Consider the following 15,512-nt stretch of genomic DNA (forward strand, 5'->3'; position numbering starts at 1 on the left):
GAGGCGTAGAGCCAGAATAGTTGGGTGAATTAAGTTTTTTGTTTTTTGTTTTTTTAACCAAACCAGAGTTGGTGATTGTTGGAACAGGGGGAGTTTTATTTTGTTTCTGTTCAGTTTGAATGACGTGTGTTTTATGATCATCTGCGGTAAAATTATTGTTTTTCTCATTGGAGTCTGGTGGGTCATGGCACCCAATTGTTTTGGTCTGAGATGCTGCTGCTCTAGTGAAGTTTAGCGGCAGTGAATGTCACTTACAGGAATTATAACTATAAGGTCCTGTCAAAATCACTTTTGCTTAAAAGACCAAACTTATTTTTTAAACCATGCATTCCTTATATTTCTTTGCATTTGCCAAAGCATGTAATAGTGTTGTAGATTGTTGTTGTAGATGTGTTTTCAGCAGGACATTCGCCTGAGTTCATTTCAGTAAGTTATGAATTTGGATTATGTGGCCGCTAGTTAATCCATCACTACTGTTTGCCAAAAGTCTGCTTGTTGTCAGGTTAGAGTGAGCTTCAGCTGAATCTATGGTGCATTAATGTGCTGATGGTGAAAGATCTCACTAATCTGAGTTATGAGAATTGGCTGCTAAACCATGACGCATGATGAGCTCAGCTGTGCAACAACAAACAGAACAAAAATCTAGTAATGGAGACACACCTTTAAAATGTGTTGTAGCAGCAGGACAGAAGAATCAAGAAGATTATAGATGTGCTCCAAAATCATCAGTCAGTCATTTTGGGTTTGACTTCTATATTTTTGTGTATTTCTTTTACTTTACTGTATTGTCAAAGCAAAAGAATCAAAAGTGACACGACCCTCGCAACACGAGAGAAAGAAACTGAGCTTGTAGTAAAAAAATCTGCACTGTTGGTGTTAGAAAGGACATTGCGTACTGCAGCACTTGTGATTTTGCCTGAGAGGACACACAAGTCTTCTTGGAAACATTTTGTTTTCATCCAACTAGCAATAAGATATCAGTATCTTACAGTTGTATCAATCCCTGAAAGAGTAAAGTTTCTATCCAGCTTCCTCGTGACTCTGAGCTGTTCAGCAGCAGCTTTGTTCTGCGCGTTAAACAGCTGGACGCTCCGGTTGGCAGCGGGCGTCACGCAGACAGACGGAGGAATGTGCAGCAGCAGCTCCAGACATGTCGAGTTAAACACAACCACACAGGCCAGAGAGGTGCGTGTACAGTGTGTTGCATGTGCTGTAGGTGTGTTTGAACATTGTTTGACGTGTTTGTTAACCATATAAGTACACCAGCAATGACTGCAACAACTCATTAGCATATGAGTGCTAGGTTAGTTGACTGCTGTGAAAATGTAAATCCTGGTGAGAAGTTAAACAATGTGCCACTGAATTAGTGATTTAGTGTTTGGTGTAGATCAGAGTTTACCAACCTCCGGGTCGGGTACCGGGCCTCGGAACATTTGCTACCGGGCTGTGAGGAAATGATATACGCAAAAAAAGCATAAATAATTATTGTATAAGTTTACCGGTTGATAATCTTGGTACAAATATGGTATCTGATTAGATGAGCCTAAAAAGTTATTAATTTGTTTTGACAGTCCATACTGTTTCATTTTTCAATTTAAATTTAACCAACTACCATGAACTTTACACACACATTGTACATTTGCAACCAAAGTTTGACTGTCTTTCATACTATAAGTGGCACTACAGCAACTTGGTTCATTTAAATGACCATAACTCAGTGGTCATGAATCTTACACAAACTGGTAAAGTTGTTGTACAAAGCCATAATGTTTTTTTTTAGAAAGGATAAGATATTCTCCAAAATAGCATTGTGTTGCTGTCCATCTTTTTATCCCAATAAAAGTCCTGCAATTGCATCTTTTTGAGGATCAACCAGCAGGTTTGCTCCACTAAAGGTTTCCATTAAATATTTCCAGAATTTCTTAATTTGGTTTTTGATAGTATTGATAGTATATTACAACTTATGATGCACTTGGATACATCATCAATGATGTAACCTGGGGTCAATGGGCATTTTGGGTCTTTCAGCAATGATACACCCTCGCCCAGGCAATCCAGCCAGGGTTGATCAGGCCCTAGCTTGTGTCCAAGTGGCCTGTGTAATCCACGGATCCCCCCCCTCTTGATCCATAGCCATCTGGATGCCTTCTCTGCAGCCTCTGTGGTGTTTTTAATGGCTTTCTTACTGTGCAGTCCTGTGATGCCAAGGTCCCTGGCATCAGGCTTTGCGACAGGCCCAGCCATTTGCGGAGGAAATGATTGACCTTTCTTTCGTACCGTGTTAGTGGGACCTCATAGACTTGTCCACTGCCATCAGCCATGACTCCAACTCCACACTGGTTGACTGGCCTTCTCTCTGGATCTCCTCCTGTGCTATTCTGCTCTACAGAGATTAGTGAGGTTCTTCTTGAGGACGTTTCGTAGTTGCGCTATTGTAGCTCTATCTTCCTCCCTCGCCACCTTGTACTGACGCCTCACTGATTTTAGCTCCTACCTGAGGTTACTGATCATCTCCCGTCGATTTGGACCACTTTCTTGCCACATGTTGCTCCTTAGTGCCAAACCTTTCAGCTGCGATGTTGATTATGATCGATGACATGAGCTGGAGCCATTGGTCAACATCATCTTTGGCTGGCCACTTGACACGGCATCACGGCACTTCCCTCAAACATCTTGGCTTGATGGATCTTCAAGCAGACCTTTGCAGACCTTGCCACATACACAAACTGCACTCTTGGTCGATATTATGTTAGGTTGGGCCATTACCTGTGTGTCAGTCCATTTGGGGTGCCCAGCCTATTCCTGGACGTCACTGGCTAAGCCACACTGAGCTAGTTAAGTTATATTTTAGTCTAATTTTAATAACAAGTAATAAAGTCCCCGTCCACTTAAAAATATGCTTTTCTTCTTGTTTCTACGGTTGGATGTTTGAGCTTCACTGTGCAGAATGATGATGTTTTCACATTCATCTGCTAAAAGTGGAAAGTTTCTTTGTGCTTGTTGAAAATCTGATTTTAAGGGTTGGAGCCTACAAGCATGATTTATGTGTCACAAATAGTTTGGAAGCCAATCCTGGTTTGCAACTTATACAAGTGTGATCTAGAAACTTGAAGCCGTCAGTAGACATACACTGAGAATGGACTTTACAGTGAAGTAGGAGACATCTTGTGTCCAGCAGGAAAACTTTAGAAATGAACAAAATTTGCATATTCATAGACTGGAACTTTTAACGAACTAGATGGAGTAGAGGCCTTTTAAAAATAAACCTAATAAACCTTAAAGAACAAAAAGAAACAAAACTACTCGCCTTGGCCATCTATGAGGGGAAAAATGGAGAGAAGTCTTCAGGGATTTGTAATTATTCTAAGACAACAGGGGAAACAGGTTCTTCTTCTCTCAGAGCGGAAACACCTGATCTGTCATGTGAGGTAAATGTTCGCTACGTCTGAACTTATTCAGCAAAAGTGTTTCCATCTCCCATAATGCGCATTAACTCTTTTTGGAAAAAGACAAAAACCATCTCAAGCGAGCGTATAAACTTTCATGTGAATTTGAGGACGTTTTTTCAAATTTTGCCGTTTCCGTTAACATTTTCTAATGCGATACAAAATGTGCATTAAAATACGTTATGGAAACACAGCTACTGTCAAAAAGCAAACCTATCAAAACCACTTCTCTTATGAAATGTGTCTACACAGTGAATTTTGTCAGTTAGCAAACATGGAGCTGCTCTCTTCCAGCTTGTTCAGACTTGAGGTAAATGTTCGGCAGAGCAGGGTGTGTGCTTCAAAGTCCAGATGACACAGTCAGACAGAGAAAACTGCCATTCAAGGAAGCAAATGAGTGGTAGTTAAGAGTGGTATGTACTGTATATGTGCACTGTGCAGAGAGGGACACAGAGACCTCTAGTGACAGAGAGGGCTGTTGAAAAATATATGACACTGGTTAAATCACAGCAGCTGCCTGTGATCATTATTTAAAGTGGCTAGAAAAGGTATTCATGCCTACTTTAATGTAAAAGTAAAAACTCAAGGGATGCGGGAAAAAGTTTCCCACTAAGTCATCCTTGATACACCTCAACTGCTTTACTTCATTTCTATCGTGGAAAAATTAAGCCAACAGCTCCATCTTCTGGAAAGTCAGGAGTATTTCATGAATAACTGACAATTCAAGCATGCAGACTGTACATTGAATAATCCTTCCCAATGCATAAAAAGACATAAAATATTCTACAGTCAGCCTGTACAGTTAGTACAATTAAAGGTGTAGGAAGTTGTCTATACTTTTAGCCCCACATATATGTAAACATATACATTTTGGGCTACAGCACATTAGATATCATGATTCCTGTTAATAGGAAAAAAACTTGACCTGGATGTGTCTGCATATATGGATAATGTATTTACACAGAGCCAACCAAATAATTTTTAAAACCACATTTGCATAAAGCTGTCACTAAAAGGCATCATTCTGCATTCAATTTTCTTAATTTATACAACACTTCTGTAATTTAAAGTAAAACTTTGAATACAGGACATTTACTTGAATTAGAGTATTAGAGTAGTATCTTGTAACACTGCTAGAAAAACGTCTTCCACATTGAGACCATCATGCTGCTGCATATTCTCTCTTCTCTCTCCCTCCTTTTCTTGATTGCAGATTTCTTTGCTCGTATTATCATAATTACCTTTGTCACTGTTTTCATTTGTTAGGGTCAATTGAGAATTTTGCAATTCAGAATAAATGACAAAATATAATATCCAAAAGGTTGTGATTGATTCATTTGAGATTACAGATGTGTAAGTAACAATTTAAATAAAAAACAAAATGTGTCTGTAGCACAAAGTATTGATAATTGTTAAACAGATTGAAAATTCACATGGTTTCAACAACAGTCATTTTGTACACGCATTATTTTCCATTTTCTTCTCCTACATGCTTGACCAACTTCCCCTGTCACATTTGTGGGACATAAGGATAGGGTATAGAAAATATAATCCCATTGTTTAGTTTTCAGTTTCTATCAACTAGTAAAACTTCTAATTTTTCTGCTAGCCATTTTCTCATAATTATTATTTTTCCTAAAAATACAATTAATTTTAATCCTTACATAAAATTGACAATGAATAGAGCGACACATTTCACACATACTGTTAATATGCTGTATACAGAGAGAAGACTTTTTGAATTTTGAATTCAGTGAAAACATTTGTAGAGCAGATCTCATCTCAGTCACGCCACAGCCTCTCTACAGTATGTTGGCCTCACAGGAGCCAGGCCGCAGTATCTGAAGAGTAACAATGAGTTTAACTGCTTTTCTAAACCAGGGGTAGAACAAAGCATAGATCACAGGGTTTAGACAAGAGTTAAAATACAACAGATAGATCATGAAGGACACAGAAGAAGTACTGATTAAGCTGTCCCTTGCAAGAGACACACAATGATATGGGCAGAAACATATTAGAAACACAAATACAAGAACACCAAGAGTCCTGGCTGCTTTCAGCTCAGATTTCTTTGCCTTCGGAGTCACTGAACGCTGGAGTGTGACAGCTGTAATGTGAGAGCGCATGGCACGAGCCTGAGACACAGCCACAGCAAATACTCTCATATACAGAACTATGATGACAGTAATGGGAATAAGAAAGGTCAAAACAATGTCAACAGCTCCTGCAACATAGTCAACGTCAATCACACACTCTCCATAGCAGGAATTATACCTGTCTGGTTGAGTCAGGTCATCCTTTAGAAAGACACTGCTGTAGAAAACAGAAAAGAGCCAACACAGACAAACACAGAGTTTGACTCTTCTGCCAGTGATTCTTGTGGGGTAACGCAGAGGGTCACAAATAGCAACATGTCTGTCGACTGAAATGAGCACCATGTCTCCTACTGAGACAATGGGAATGATGCAGGACATAAATTTATACCCACAACACACAAGGTCACCAAGAAACCAGCAGGCTGTTTTTCGGAGGATTTCTCCCGGCATCAGCAGGAGGCCCACGAGAAAGTCTGAGACAGCCAGAGAGAGGAGGAGGATGTTGGTGGGTGTGTGGAGCTGCCTGGAGGGAAAGAAAAGCATCATTACATTAACAAGTCCTCATATCTAAATGACACGACAACCCAAACAACTATTCCAACAAGAAAAAAATTAGGAGTGTGAATGTTTTCTTGGTTGAGGTCACAGTGGATAGAAACCAATGTTGATTATTGGTGAGAGATAAGACATGAACCACAATCTTCTGTGTGAAAGTCAGACATTTGACATTTCTTATGCAAAAACAGTCAGCAGAGCAGAATATAATTATAGCATCACAGGTGCAACATTACTCAGTATAGCTCAGTTCTTCCAAATCTGCAGTAGCTGTTCACATTTTCAAGTTACAAAAAATGTAAGAGAAGGTGAGCAATTAATTTATACCTGAAGTGGGAGACTGAGATGATGACGAGCAGGTTGAGAGCCACAGTGAGCAGAGAGATGGAGGACAGCACAATGTGAAGGAGCACAGCTTCGGACCAAGGAGATGTGGGCTTCCTGCAGGAGGTGTTGAGGAGTTGTGGAAAGCAGAGCTCTGCTCCGTCATCAACTTCCATCTTCAGAGATCTGCAGATTGCTGCAGCTCTGGCAGCTTTCTGAACAAAATTGAGTCATGTAATGTGATTTACTTCTTTCACATTATCTTAACTCCTCCCTTCTTATTTCTCTCAGTGTATGTTGGACTCTGATGCCCCTCCTCCATTACTCTGCACATCACACCATCATCTTCATCACTTTCCTTGCCACCTGGTCTCTTTCACTGTCTCGCTCTCCTATACCCCCTCTTATTCTCTACCATTGTTTCCTTTCCTTTTTCCTACCTCTCTACCCCCTTTTTAATGTCACTTAAGCAGTATTTGAACAGACAACAGTACTGCATTGAAAAAACTCCCCACTTGCTAATTTCAATGAGGCCACTTCACACAGCAGAGGTGCCAACGCAGAAGAGTCCAGGGGGGGAAATATCATAACATTATCCAACAAAAGAGAATAGATGGGCTCAACTTTTGTGGCAGTGCAATATGACATCACACTGTGTTGGCAAATCAAATAAAAGCGCACATTTATGGTGGAATAAGCTAATGTGAACACAGTATTATTTACCTGGCAATCCTTGTGCCAAAAGATGGAATGATTGATGTTGTGATAACTTTACAGTGAGTTTTGAAATCCATTTTCATAATATTATAAGCTGCTATGAAGTGTTTTGGTGTCAAATAAGCTTTCAAACTCTGGACCTGTCACTCAATCTTGCATTCGCAGACCATGTTACATCGCCTTACCGGCAGCTGAAGTGACACATCCACACAAATGGAGTCCCTGGCGCAGGACTTATGTGCTTGCAGTACAAACCAGTACATCTTTAAAACTACTATATTGTGTTAATAATGGTTGTGTACATAGACGTTGCTGGGTGGAGGACCAGCAAGAATAGCATCCCCAAGAAATGTATCTAGTTTTTGTAGCATGTAAGGAAAAAAGGATAGTTAAACAGAACCTGATTTATTTTATTTATTTATTATGTTATTATATTATGTCCTGGTGGTGTTGCATCCTTTCATCGTGTGTCATCCGCAGGTAAAAAACAAACAAAAACAGTAGTTACCTGGATGTAACCCCAGTTCTAGGAGTAAGTGCAGGGGCCTCTAATGGGCTTTGCTATTAGTTTAGTCAGATCATTGCACTCACTGCCCAGTCAGGTGGTAGCATACATGCCCTATAAAACAGCTGCACACCTCTCGCTCAGCTCCCTTTTGAGCTCATTAACAGATGACAGGGGCCAGCTGGCCATGCAGTAGGGGGGCTCAGTATGTACTCATAGAACTGGAGTTACATCCAGGTAACTACTATCTATATTCGTACGTGTGTCACCCTTTAATGAGCGGGGAGAACCAAGGAGAAGGTTGACCTGGACACTGGAGATCTGCAGGGCAGGAAAGCTCAGGTGTGCCGCCTGGGGACTGAAGAGCAGAGAAGCAGGTGTAGAGAATTACAATGGTTAAAGGGGCACCAAACTGTAGGTGCAATGAATTAAATTTGGCTATCACAATTATCAAAGATAATAATAAGTAATAACTTTAATTAATAAAGTTCCTCAGGGCACCACTCTTAAAGATGAGATAATGATGGTCCATAAAGTTATTGACTCTCATAATATACACTAAACATTAATTTGGAACTAGGTAGAAGGGCTTGGAGTTCAACATAGAAGAGGTTGGCAGCATTCACTCTTGTGCAACATTAAATAAACCAGCATGATTATCTACAAGCATTTATTTAAAAGACAAACAAAGCAACACACAAGATGAAACCTAATGAAAATGCACTTAACTAAAGAACAAAGTGTGTGTGTGTGTGTGTGTGTGTGTGTGTATGTGTGTGTGTGTGTGTGCTCGTTTCTCTGATCTGCCTGATCACACTTGGTCAGACAATGCAATGCATGTGAAAAGGGAGCTTTAAATAGGACATTATTCACATTTTCAAGTTAATTATATCATGTTCGGGTTCTTCTTTAATATGTTTACATGCACAAGCATGTGGGCCACCTGCTGCTTGTGGGCAGCAGGTGGCCCACAAGCACAGATCCAGTCTCTGCAGCTCCGGAGGCAGAAATACCTGCTGAAGGCGACAGAAGGAGAGAGGAGAGAGATGAGAAAGCACAAAACTACGGGAGAGAGAAGATGTAGAGTTAGTAACATGCAGTAATGGGATAAAAATGCATACAGATGGAGAGGGAGAGGAGGAGAGAGGAGCTCAGTGCATCATGGGAAGTCTCCCGGCAGTCTAGGCCTATAGCAGCAGAACTAAGGGATGGGTCAGGACTCACCCAAGCCAGCCCTAACTTTAAGCTTTATCAAAGAGGAAAGTCTTAAGGCTACTCTTAAATCTGGAGATGGTGTCTGCCTCCCGAACCCAAACTGGGACCTGATTCCACAGGAGAGGAGCTTGATAACTGAAGGCTCTGGCTCCCAGTCTACTTTTGGAGACTGTAGGAACCACAAGTAACCCTGCATCCTGGGAGCGCAGTGTTCTACTGGGGTAATATGGTATTATGAGCTGTTTAAGATAAGATGGTGCCTGACCATTAAGAGCTTTGTAAGTGAGGAGAAGGATTTTAAATTCTATTCTAAATTTTACAGGGAGTCAGTGCAGAGAAGCTAATATTGGAGAAATATGATCTCTTTTCCTAGTTCTTGTCAGTACACGGGCCGCAGCATTCTGGATCTTTAAGGACCCCTCCTGAAAAGCCCAGTCGCTGTTGTTATTGGTTAACAGCTTGGAGTGTTTGCCAGAAATGTGATGCCCCTCACTAGAGGCTTCTGAAGCAGCTGAAAACACCAGTGTTGCTAGGCAACAATGGCGTCGTTTCTGCCGTACCACTTAGACCCAGATTCTGACTCTGAGACGTGCTGCACAAACCCAAACTTCCCGGGCCTCGCTCTAGCTCTGTTTGAGGGCGTGCCAAATTAGCCGCTAGCCGTGTATTATGCAAATGTGTTCCTTGGTTACGTAACCAAGTTACGAAACAAGAGGCGGGAATTCCAACAAGGCGTGTCAGGCAGTGTTTTCTGTGGGAGACAAGACCTCCCTTTGGCACGGATTTTTGGCTTTGTGACTTTTCAGACCTTTTACATGCACAAAAATGCTATACAACACAATAAAGGGCAGAGACAACCCGAAAAAGCATAATATGGCCTCTTTAAAGTTCCTCTCCGTTATGTGTGGTTGTGTTTAAGGATAACAATGCCACGTAAAAAGGAGTTAGTTAGCATACAAAGCTACAGCTGCATCTGTCTGCTGCAGTGAAGATAATTCCAGGAGAAAGAGAGAGAAGAAAGCGCAGCTGACCATTGTATTGACCTGGTGACGACATAGGTCAAAAGTCATGCTGGCCAATGGTAGCTGAATGCTGGGTCCATGGGGGGAGTTCACACCTACTCTAGGTGTGAATACCTGGAGGATTGTGGGAGTTCTGTGTGAGTTCCATGGCTCAGTTTCATAATAAAAGTTCTGTTCAGCTCACACAAATGAACAAATTCATCTGTGGAGTCCCAGTGATCCCAACATAGGAAAGCGAAGGAGGGATCCCTCTCCCAGGACGGACACACATGCAACAGATGTTGTCAAGTGAACAGAATAGATTCACAACAGGAAATCATAGTATACACAATCACAATCGTGGAAATGGACTGTACTTGTATAGCGCCTATCCCCAATATTAGATCCAGGTCCGGTGAGGGTGCATTCAGTTACTGTGGTCCTGCTTTCTAGAACAAGCTGTCTGCTGACTTGATGTCCATCACAACTGTGTCCACTTTCAAAAGTAAACTCAAAACTTTCCTATTCTCCCAGGCTTTTGGTTAATTACTGTATGTGTGTATGTGTGTGTGTGTGTGTGTGTGCTCATATGGTAGCACCTGTTTCTTATACAGTCAGGTTACATGTGCGTCTATGTGAGATTGATTGATTTGATTGTGTTGGTGTTTTGGGGTTTTTATTGTTGTGTGGTATATTTAACGTAAGTTGGGTGTATGCTGTATTGTTTCAGTTTAAATTTTATCAATAATTTAATCTTATGACCTTACTATTTTTGAATCAGGACCTTCAGTATTTGGATCAAATAATAGACAAATAATGAAAATAAGGTGTGTTAGATAAAGTAAGCAACTGATGTTGAATTGGACAAAATTATCTCTGTAATTGACAAACATGCTAGCAGATAAGCTTAGTGCTACTCATTAGCACATTGGCCACATTAACCTATGCTGTGTTAAAAATCACTGCTGAGCATTCATTCACAATGTTCTACATAATATATATATATATATATCCCTACAAAAACACATTTACTCTACTGACAGGTGTAGTGGTGCCACACAACTGTAATTTTAACATCTGTCAAAGGCAGAGCCATGCTTTGTGGACTTTTTAGCAAAAAGCAATATACTACATTGTTGGAATTGTTTTACTGTTTCCGATTAATTAATTTGAGTTTACAGATGTGTACATAAATAACAGTTTAAATACAAAATGAAATGTGAAATAATTGTCTGGTGGATTGAAAATTCAGATGGTTTTCAACAACAGTCATTTTGTACATGATGTTTCAATTTCTCCTCCTACATGCTTGACCCACCTCCCTTATCAAATTTGTGGGATATAGGGATAGGGTATAGGAATTATAATCCCATTATTATCATCATTATTATTTTAATCTACCAACTAGTAAAACAGCTTATTTCTGTGCGAGTCATTTCCCCAGCCTCAATCTCCAACTGCAGCACTAGGCCTCTGGGGGGGGGTGTCTCTCTTTGAATTGGGTCTGAGGTTTTCTTCCATCTTACTATTATTTTACTTTTACTTTCTTATAAAAAAAGAAAAAAGCAGCAGAGAGACAACAATACACAACAATTATAATGAAACTGATGAGAACAAAATCATTATTTAGTTATAACTTGTCAAATTATTCTTTTGTCCTACATATGTATAAAGTTATAATCCTTATATGAAATTGGCAAAGAGCAGAGCGATGCTTTTATATACTATATAAAGAGAGAAAAGGAAGGGATTTCACTTTTACTTTTTGTATTTTGAATTCAGTGAAAGAAAATTGTAAAGCAGATCTCAATTCAGTCACGCCACAGCCTCACTACAGTATTTTGGTCTCACAGGAGCCAGGCTGCAGTATCTGAAGAGTAACAATGAGTTTAACTGATTTTCTAAACCAGGGGTAGAACAAAGCATAGATCACAGGGTTTACACAAGAGTTAGAATAAAACAGATACATCACAAAGGATGCAGAAGAAGTATTGAGCAAGCTGTCCCCTGCAAGAGAGACACCATAATATGGGCAGAAACATATTAGAAACACAACTATGAGAACGCCAAGAGTCCTGGCTGCTTTCAGCTCAGATTTCTTTGCCTTTGGAGTCACTGAAAGCTGGAGTGCGACAGCTGTAATGTGAGAGCGCATGGCACGAGCCTGAGACACAGCCACAGCAAATACACTCATATACAGAACTATGATGACAGTAATGGGAACAATAAAGGTTAAAACAAGGTCAACAGCTCCTGCAACATAGTCAATAACAATCACACACTCTCCATAGCAGGAAATATACCTGTCTGGCTGAGTCAGGTTGTCTTTTAAAAAGAGACTGCTGTAGAAAACAGAACAGAGCCAACACAGACAAACACAGAGTTTGACTCTTCTCGCAGTGATTCTTGTGGGGTAATGCAGAGGGTCACAAATAGCCACATATCGGTCTGCTGATATGAGCACCATGTCTCCTACTGAGACAGAGGTAATGATGAAGGACACATAATTATACAGAGAACACACAAGGTCACCAAGAAACCAGCAGGATGTTTTTCGGAGGATTTCTCCCGGCATCAGCAGGAGGCCCACAAGAAAGTCTGAGACAGCCAGAGAGAGGAGGAGGATGTTGGTGGGTGTGTGGAGCTGCCTGGAGGGAAAGAAAAGCATCATTAAATTAACAAGTCCTCATATCTAAATGACACAACAACCCAAACAACTATTCCAACAAGAAAAAAATTAGGAGTGTGAATGTTTTCTTGGTTGAGGTCACAGTGGATAGAAACCAATGTTGATTATTGGTGAGAGATAAGACATGAACCACAATCTTCTGTGTGAAAGTCAGACATTTGACATTTCTTATGCAAAAACAGTCAGCAGAGCAGAATATAATTCTAGTATCACAGGTGCAACATTACTCAGTATAGCTCAAACACAATTCGTCTAAATCTACAGTAGCTGTTCACATTTTTAATTTACAGAAAATGTAAGAGAAGCTGAGAAGTTAATCTCTGCCTGAAGTGGGAGACTGAGATGATGACGAGCAGGTTGAGAGCCACAGTGAGCAGAGAGATGGAGGACAGAACAATGTGAAGGAGCACAGCTTCGGACCAAGGAGTTGTGGGCTTCCTGCAGGAGGTGTTGAGGAGTTGTGGAAAGCAGAGCTCCTCTCCATCAACCTCCATCTTCAGAGATCTGCAGATTGCTGCAACTCTGGCAACTGATTTACCTCTCTCACGTTCTCTTAATTCCTCCCCTCTTCTATCTCTCAGTGTCTGTTGGCCCCTGATGCCCCTCCTCCCTCGCTCTCCACATCACACCATCATTTCCCCTGTAACCCTGCTTCTCTCACAGTCTCTCTCTCCCATCTCCCCTCTGTTATTCTCTACCATTGTTTCCTTTATTTTGTCCTATCCCTCTACCCTTTTTTAAGTCACTTAAACAGTGTTTCGACAGACAATAGTACTGCATTGAAAAAACTCCCCACTTGTTCATTTCGATGGGGCTAATCCACACAGAAGAGGTGCCAACGCAGAAGGGTCCAGCAAAAGAGATGAGCCTGGCTTAACATTTGTGGCAGCGCAATATGATGTTGCACTGTTTGCAAATCAAATATGCGCAAGCGCACATTTGATTTTATGGTGGACTACACGCTGTAATGGGAATGCAGTATTTATATTGTTTACCTAGCAATCCTTGCGCCAAAAAATGGAATGATTCTTGCTGTGATAACTTTACAGTGAGTTATAAAATCCCTTTTCATAATATTATGAACTGCTGTGAAGTGTTTTATGTGTCTGATAAGCCACTAAACGCATGGATCTATTACTCAAACTAGCCTTCCCAGACAGTGTTACATCGCCTCACCGCTGAAGTAAGGCGGCCACACAAAAGATAGTCAATAGTAAGAAATCGTAGAAAAGGTTTCAGTTGTAGTCATCTGGACACTGTTTTCAGAATCAAGACGTTTTGGCTCCCATCCGGAAGTCATTCTCAATTGTACCTCACCTAAACAGCCACTTCACAAAAGACTTTATCAGCACAGATGACACGCTAACTCAGGATTGCAGAGCGCCGTGCGTTTGCATCTAAAAGCTACAAACCACACATTTGAAGAGAGCGAGGTGAAGATTCTAAGTAGAGAGAAGAGTTCGTTTGAAAGAGGAGTCAAGGAAGCCATTTTTGTGAAAAAAGAAAACCCCTCTTTGAACAGAAATGGTGGTCTGAGATTCAATCTGCCCAAAGTTTACCACAGTGTATTGGCACCTTGGTCACGCCAATCACATGCTAATCAGGTACTTAACAGTGATGAGGGAGGTGCAGCCAGAAAACAATAGGCCTGATTACTGATTACTGGGCCATCATGGAAACAATTAGGTCAGTTTCAGGTGAAACTAGCTAATCAACAGATACTCAGGTAGACTCCTTCCTGAGGACAGGGCTTATGTAACACAGAGTAGCTTAAATTTCTGAGTTCCTGTTCCATTTTTTCACAATTGAGAATGACTTCCGGATGGGAGCCGAAACGTCTTGATTCTGAAAACAGTGTCCAGATGACTACGATTGAAACTTTTCTACGATAGAACACTCCTGGACGAATGAGGGACTACACCGTCAATAGTAAGAAATAAGAACCTAGGTTTATAATTTGAGGGTTTTTCATTTCCTGTTTTATTTTGTAGCGTGTCCCTCTCCTTGTGTGTCTTGTGGTTTTACTTCCTGTCTTTGTTTGCTTTCCCTCCAGTTTTGATTGTTGGCCCTTCCTTGATTGTTTGCACCTGTGTCTCATTGTTTCACCTCCCCTAGGGTATTTAGTCCGGGTCTCTGTCTTTGTTCAGTGTTGGATCATTGTTGTTACTTTATGGTGTTGTTAATGCATGGTGTGATTTCTGTTTGGTGTTGTTCCTGTCTTGAGTTCTGTTCTCGTCGTGTGGGTGTTCCTGACTTTTGGGTGTGTCGCCGTTGGGGGCACCTTTTGTTGTACCTGGTTCCTTTACCCTGATCCCCAGCATTCTTACCGTGAGTTTTGTATTGGATTCTTTGTCTCCCTTGGACCTTGGCTGGATTCTGGATTTCGTACCTTGCCTGCTCCCTATTGGACTGTTTAGCCACATTAGACTCACTTCCCTGGTTCCACCACTGCCAGCCAGTAACCCATTTTTCTGCCTACTGGTCTATCTGCCTGTACCTGCCTGTAAACCATCACCCACAATAAACACTGTAGCCATCCAGCTACTTCACTTCATACCGCTTCCTGGTCATCTGCATTTGGGTCCACATACCATACCACACCATGTACGACAGAATACGACACTAGGAGTATTCCTTTAAGCATCAATAAGATAATTAAAATAAGCTGATCTATCATCCTTGACAGGCATTAAAAGAAATTAAAATATCCCTAACGTGAAGGTAATGACCTTGCAATTTGGATTAAATTCGGCCCTCCTACATTCTCTTTTTCAAACGTATGATGGTATCGTTGATCCAGGGGTAGGGATTAACGGTGGATTTGTGATTTGATCTGAAGGGACCTGTCATAAGTATCTGAAACTGTCAACCAGGACATCAATATTAGTAAATTGGGAAAGTTTAGGACTCATGGAAGTGAAAACAGAGCCAAAAATTAGCAGCTGATTCATCATTAAAATAATG

The 15,512-nt window shown here is 40.9% G+C and overlaps 2 protein-coding genes across 4 annotated transcripts; both read right to left on the minus strand.

Annotated features, from left to right (window-relative positions):
• Positions 1 to 4,129: 4,129 nt before the first annotated feature.
• LOC122886028 (trace amine-associated receptor 13c-like) lies at positions 4,130 to 6,629 on the minus strand. The gene is made up of 2 exons (XM_044217894.1): positions 6,425 to 6,629; positions 4,130 to 6,065 (listed from the first exon to the last, which is right to left on the minus strand). Exons 1-2 carry the CDS (start codon positions 6,595 to 6,597, stop codon positions 5,249 to 5,251), a joined length of 990 nt encoding a protein of 329 aa, XP_044073829.1. The 5' UTR covers positions 6,598 to 6,629; the 3' UTR covers positions 4,130 to 5,248.
• Positions 6,630 to 10,988: 4,359 nt separating this feature from the next.
• Positions 10,989 to 13,552, minus strand: LOC122886027 (trace amine-associated receptor 13c-like). Of its 3 annotated transcripts, none has more exons than XM_044217893.1 (2): positions 12,969 to 13,552; positions 10,989 to 12,507 (listed from the first exon to the last, which is right to left on the minus strand). In XM_044217893.1, exons 1-2 carry the CDS (start codon positions 13,040 to 13,042, stop codon positions 11,691 to 11,693), a joined length of 891 nt encoding a protein of 296 aa, XP_044073828.1. In that variant the 5' UTR covers positions 13,043 to 13,552; the 3' UTR covers positions 10,989 to 11,690. The 3 variants fall into 3 exon arrangements, with proteins under 3 accessions (XP_044073828.1, XP_044073827.1, XP_044073826.1); XM_044217892.1 differs by having other exon boundaries at positions 12,873 to 13,552; XM_044217891.1 differs by having other exon boundaries at positions 12,837 to 13,552.
• Positions 13,553 to 15,512: the final 1,960 nt, after the last annotated feature.

The sequence above is a fragment of the Siniperca chuatsi genome, linkage group LG12 (genome assembly GCF_020085105.1).
Source record: "Siniperca chuatsi isolate FFG_IHB_CAS linkage group LG12, ASM2008510v1, whole genome shotgun sequence".
Classification (NCBI taxonomy): domain Eukaryota; kingdom Metazoa; phylum Chordata; class Actinopteri; order Centrarchiformes; family Sinipercidae; genus Siniperca; species Siniperca chuatsi.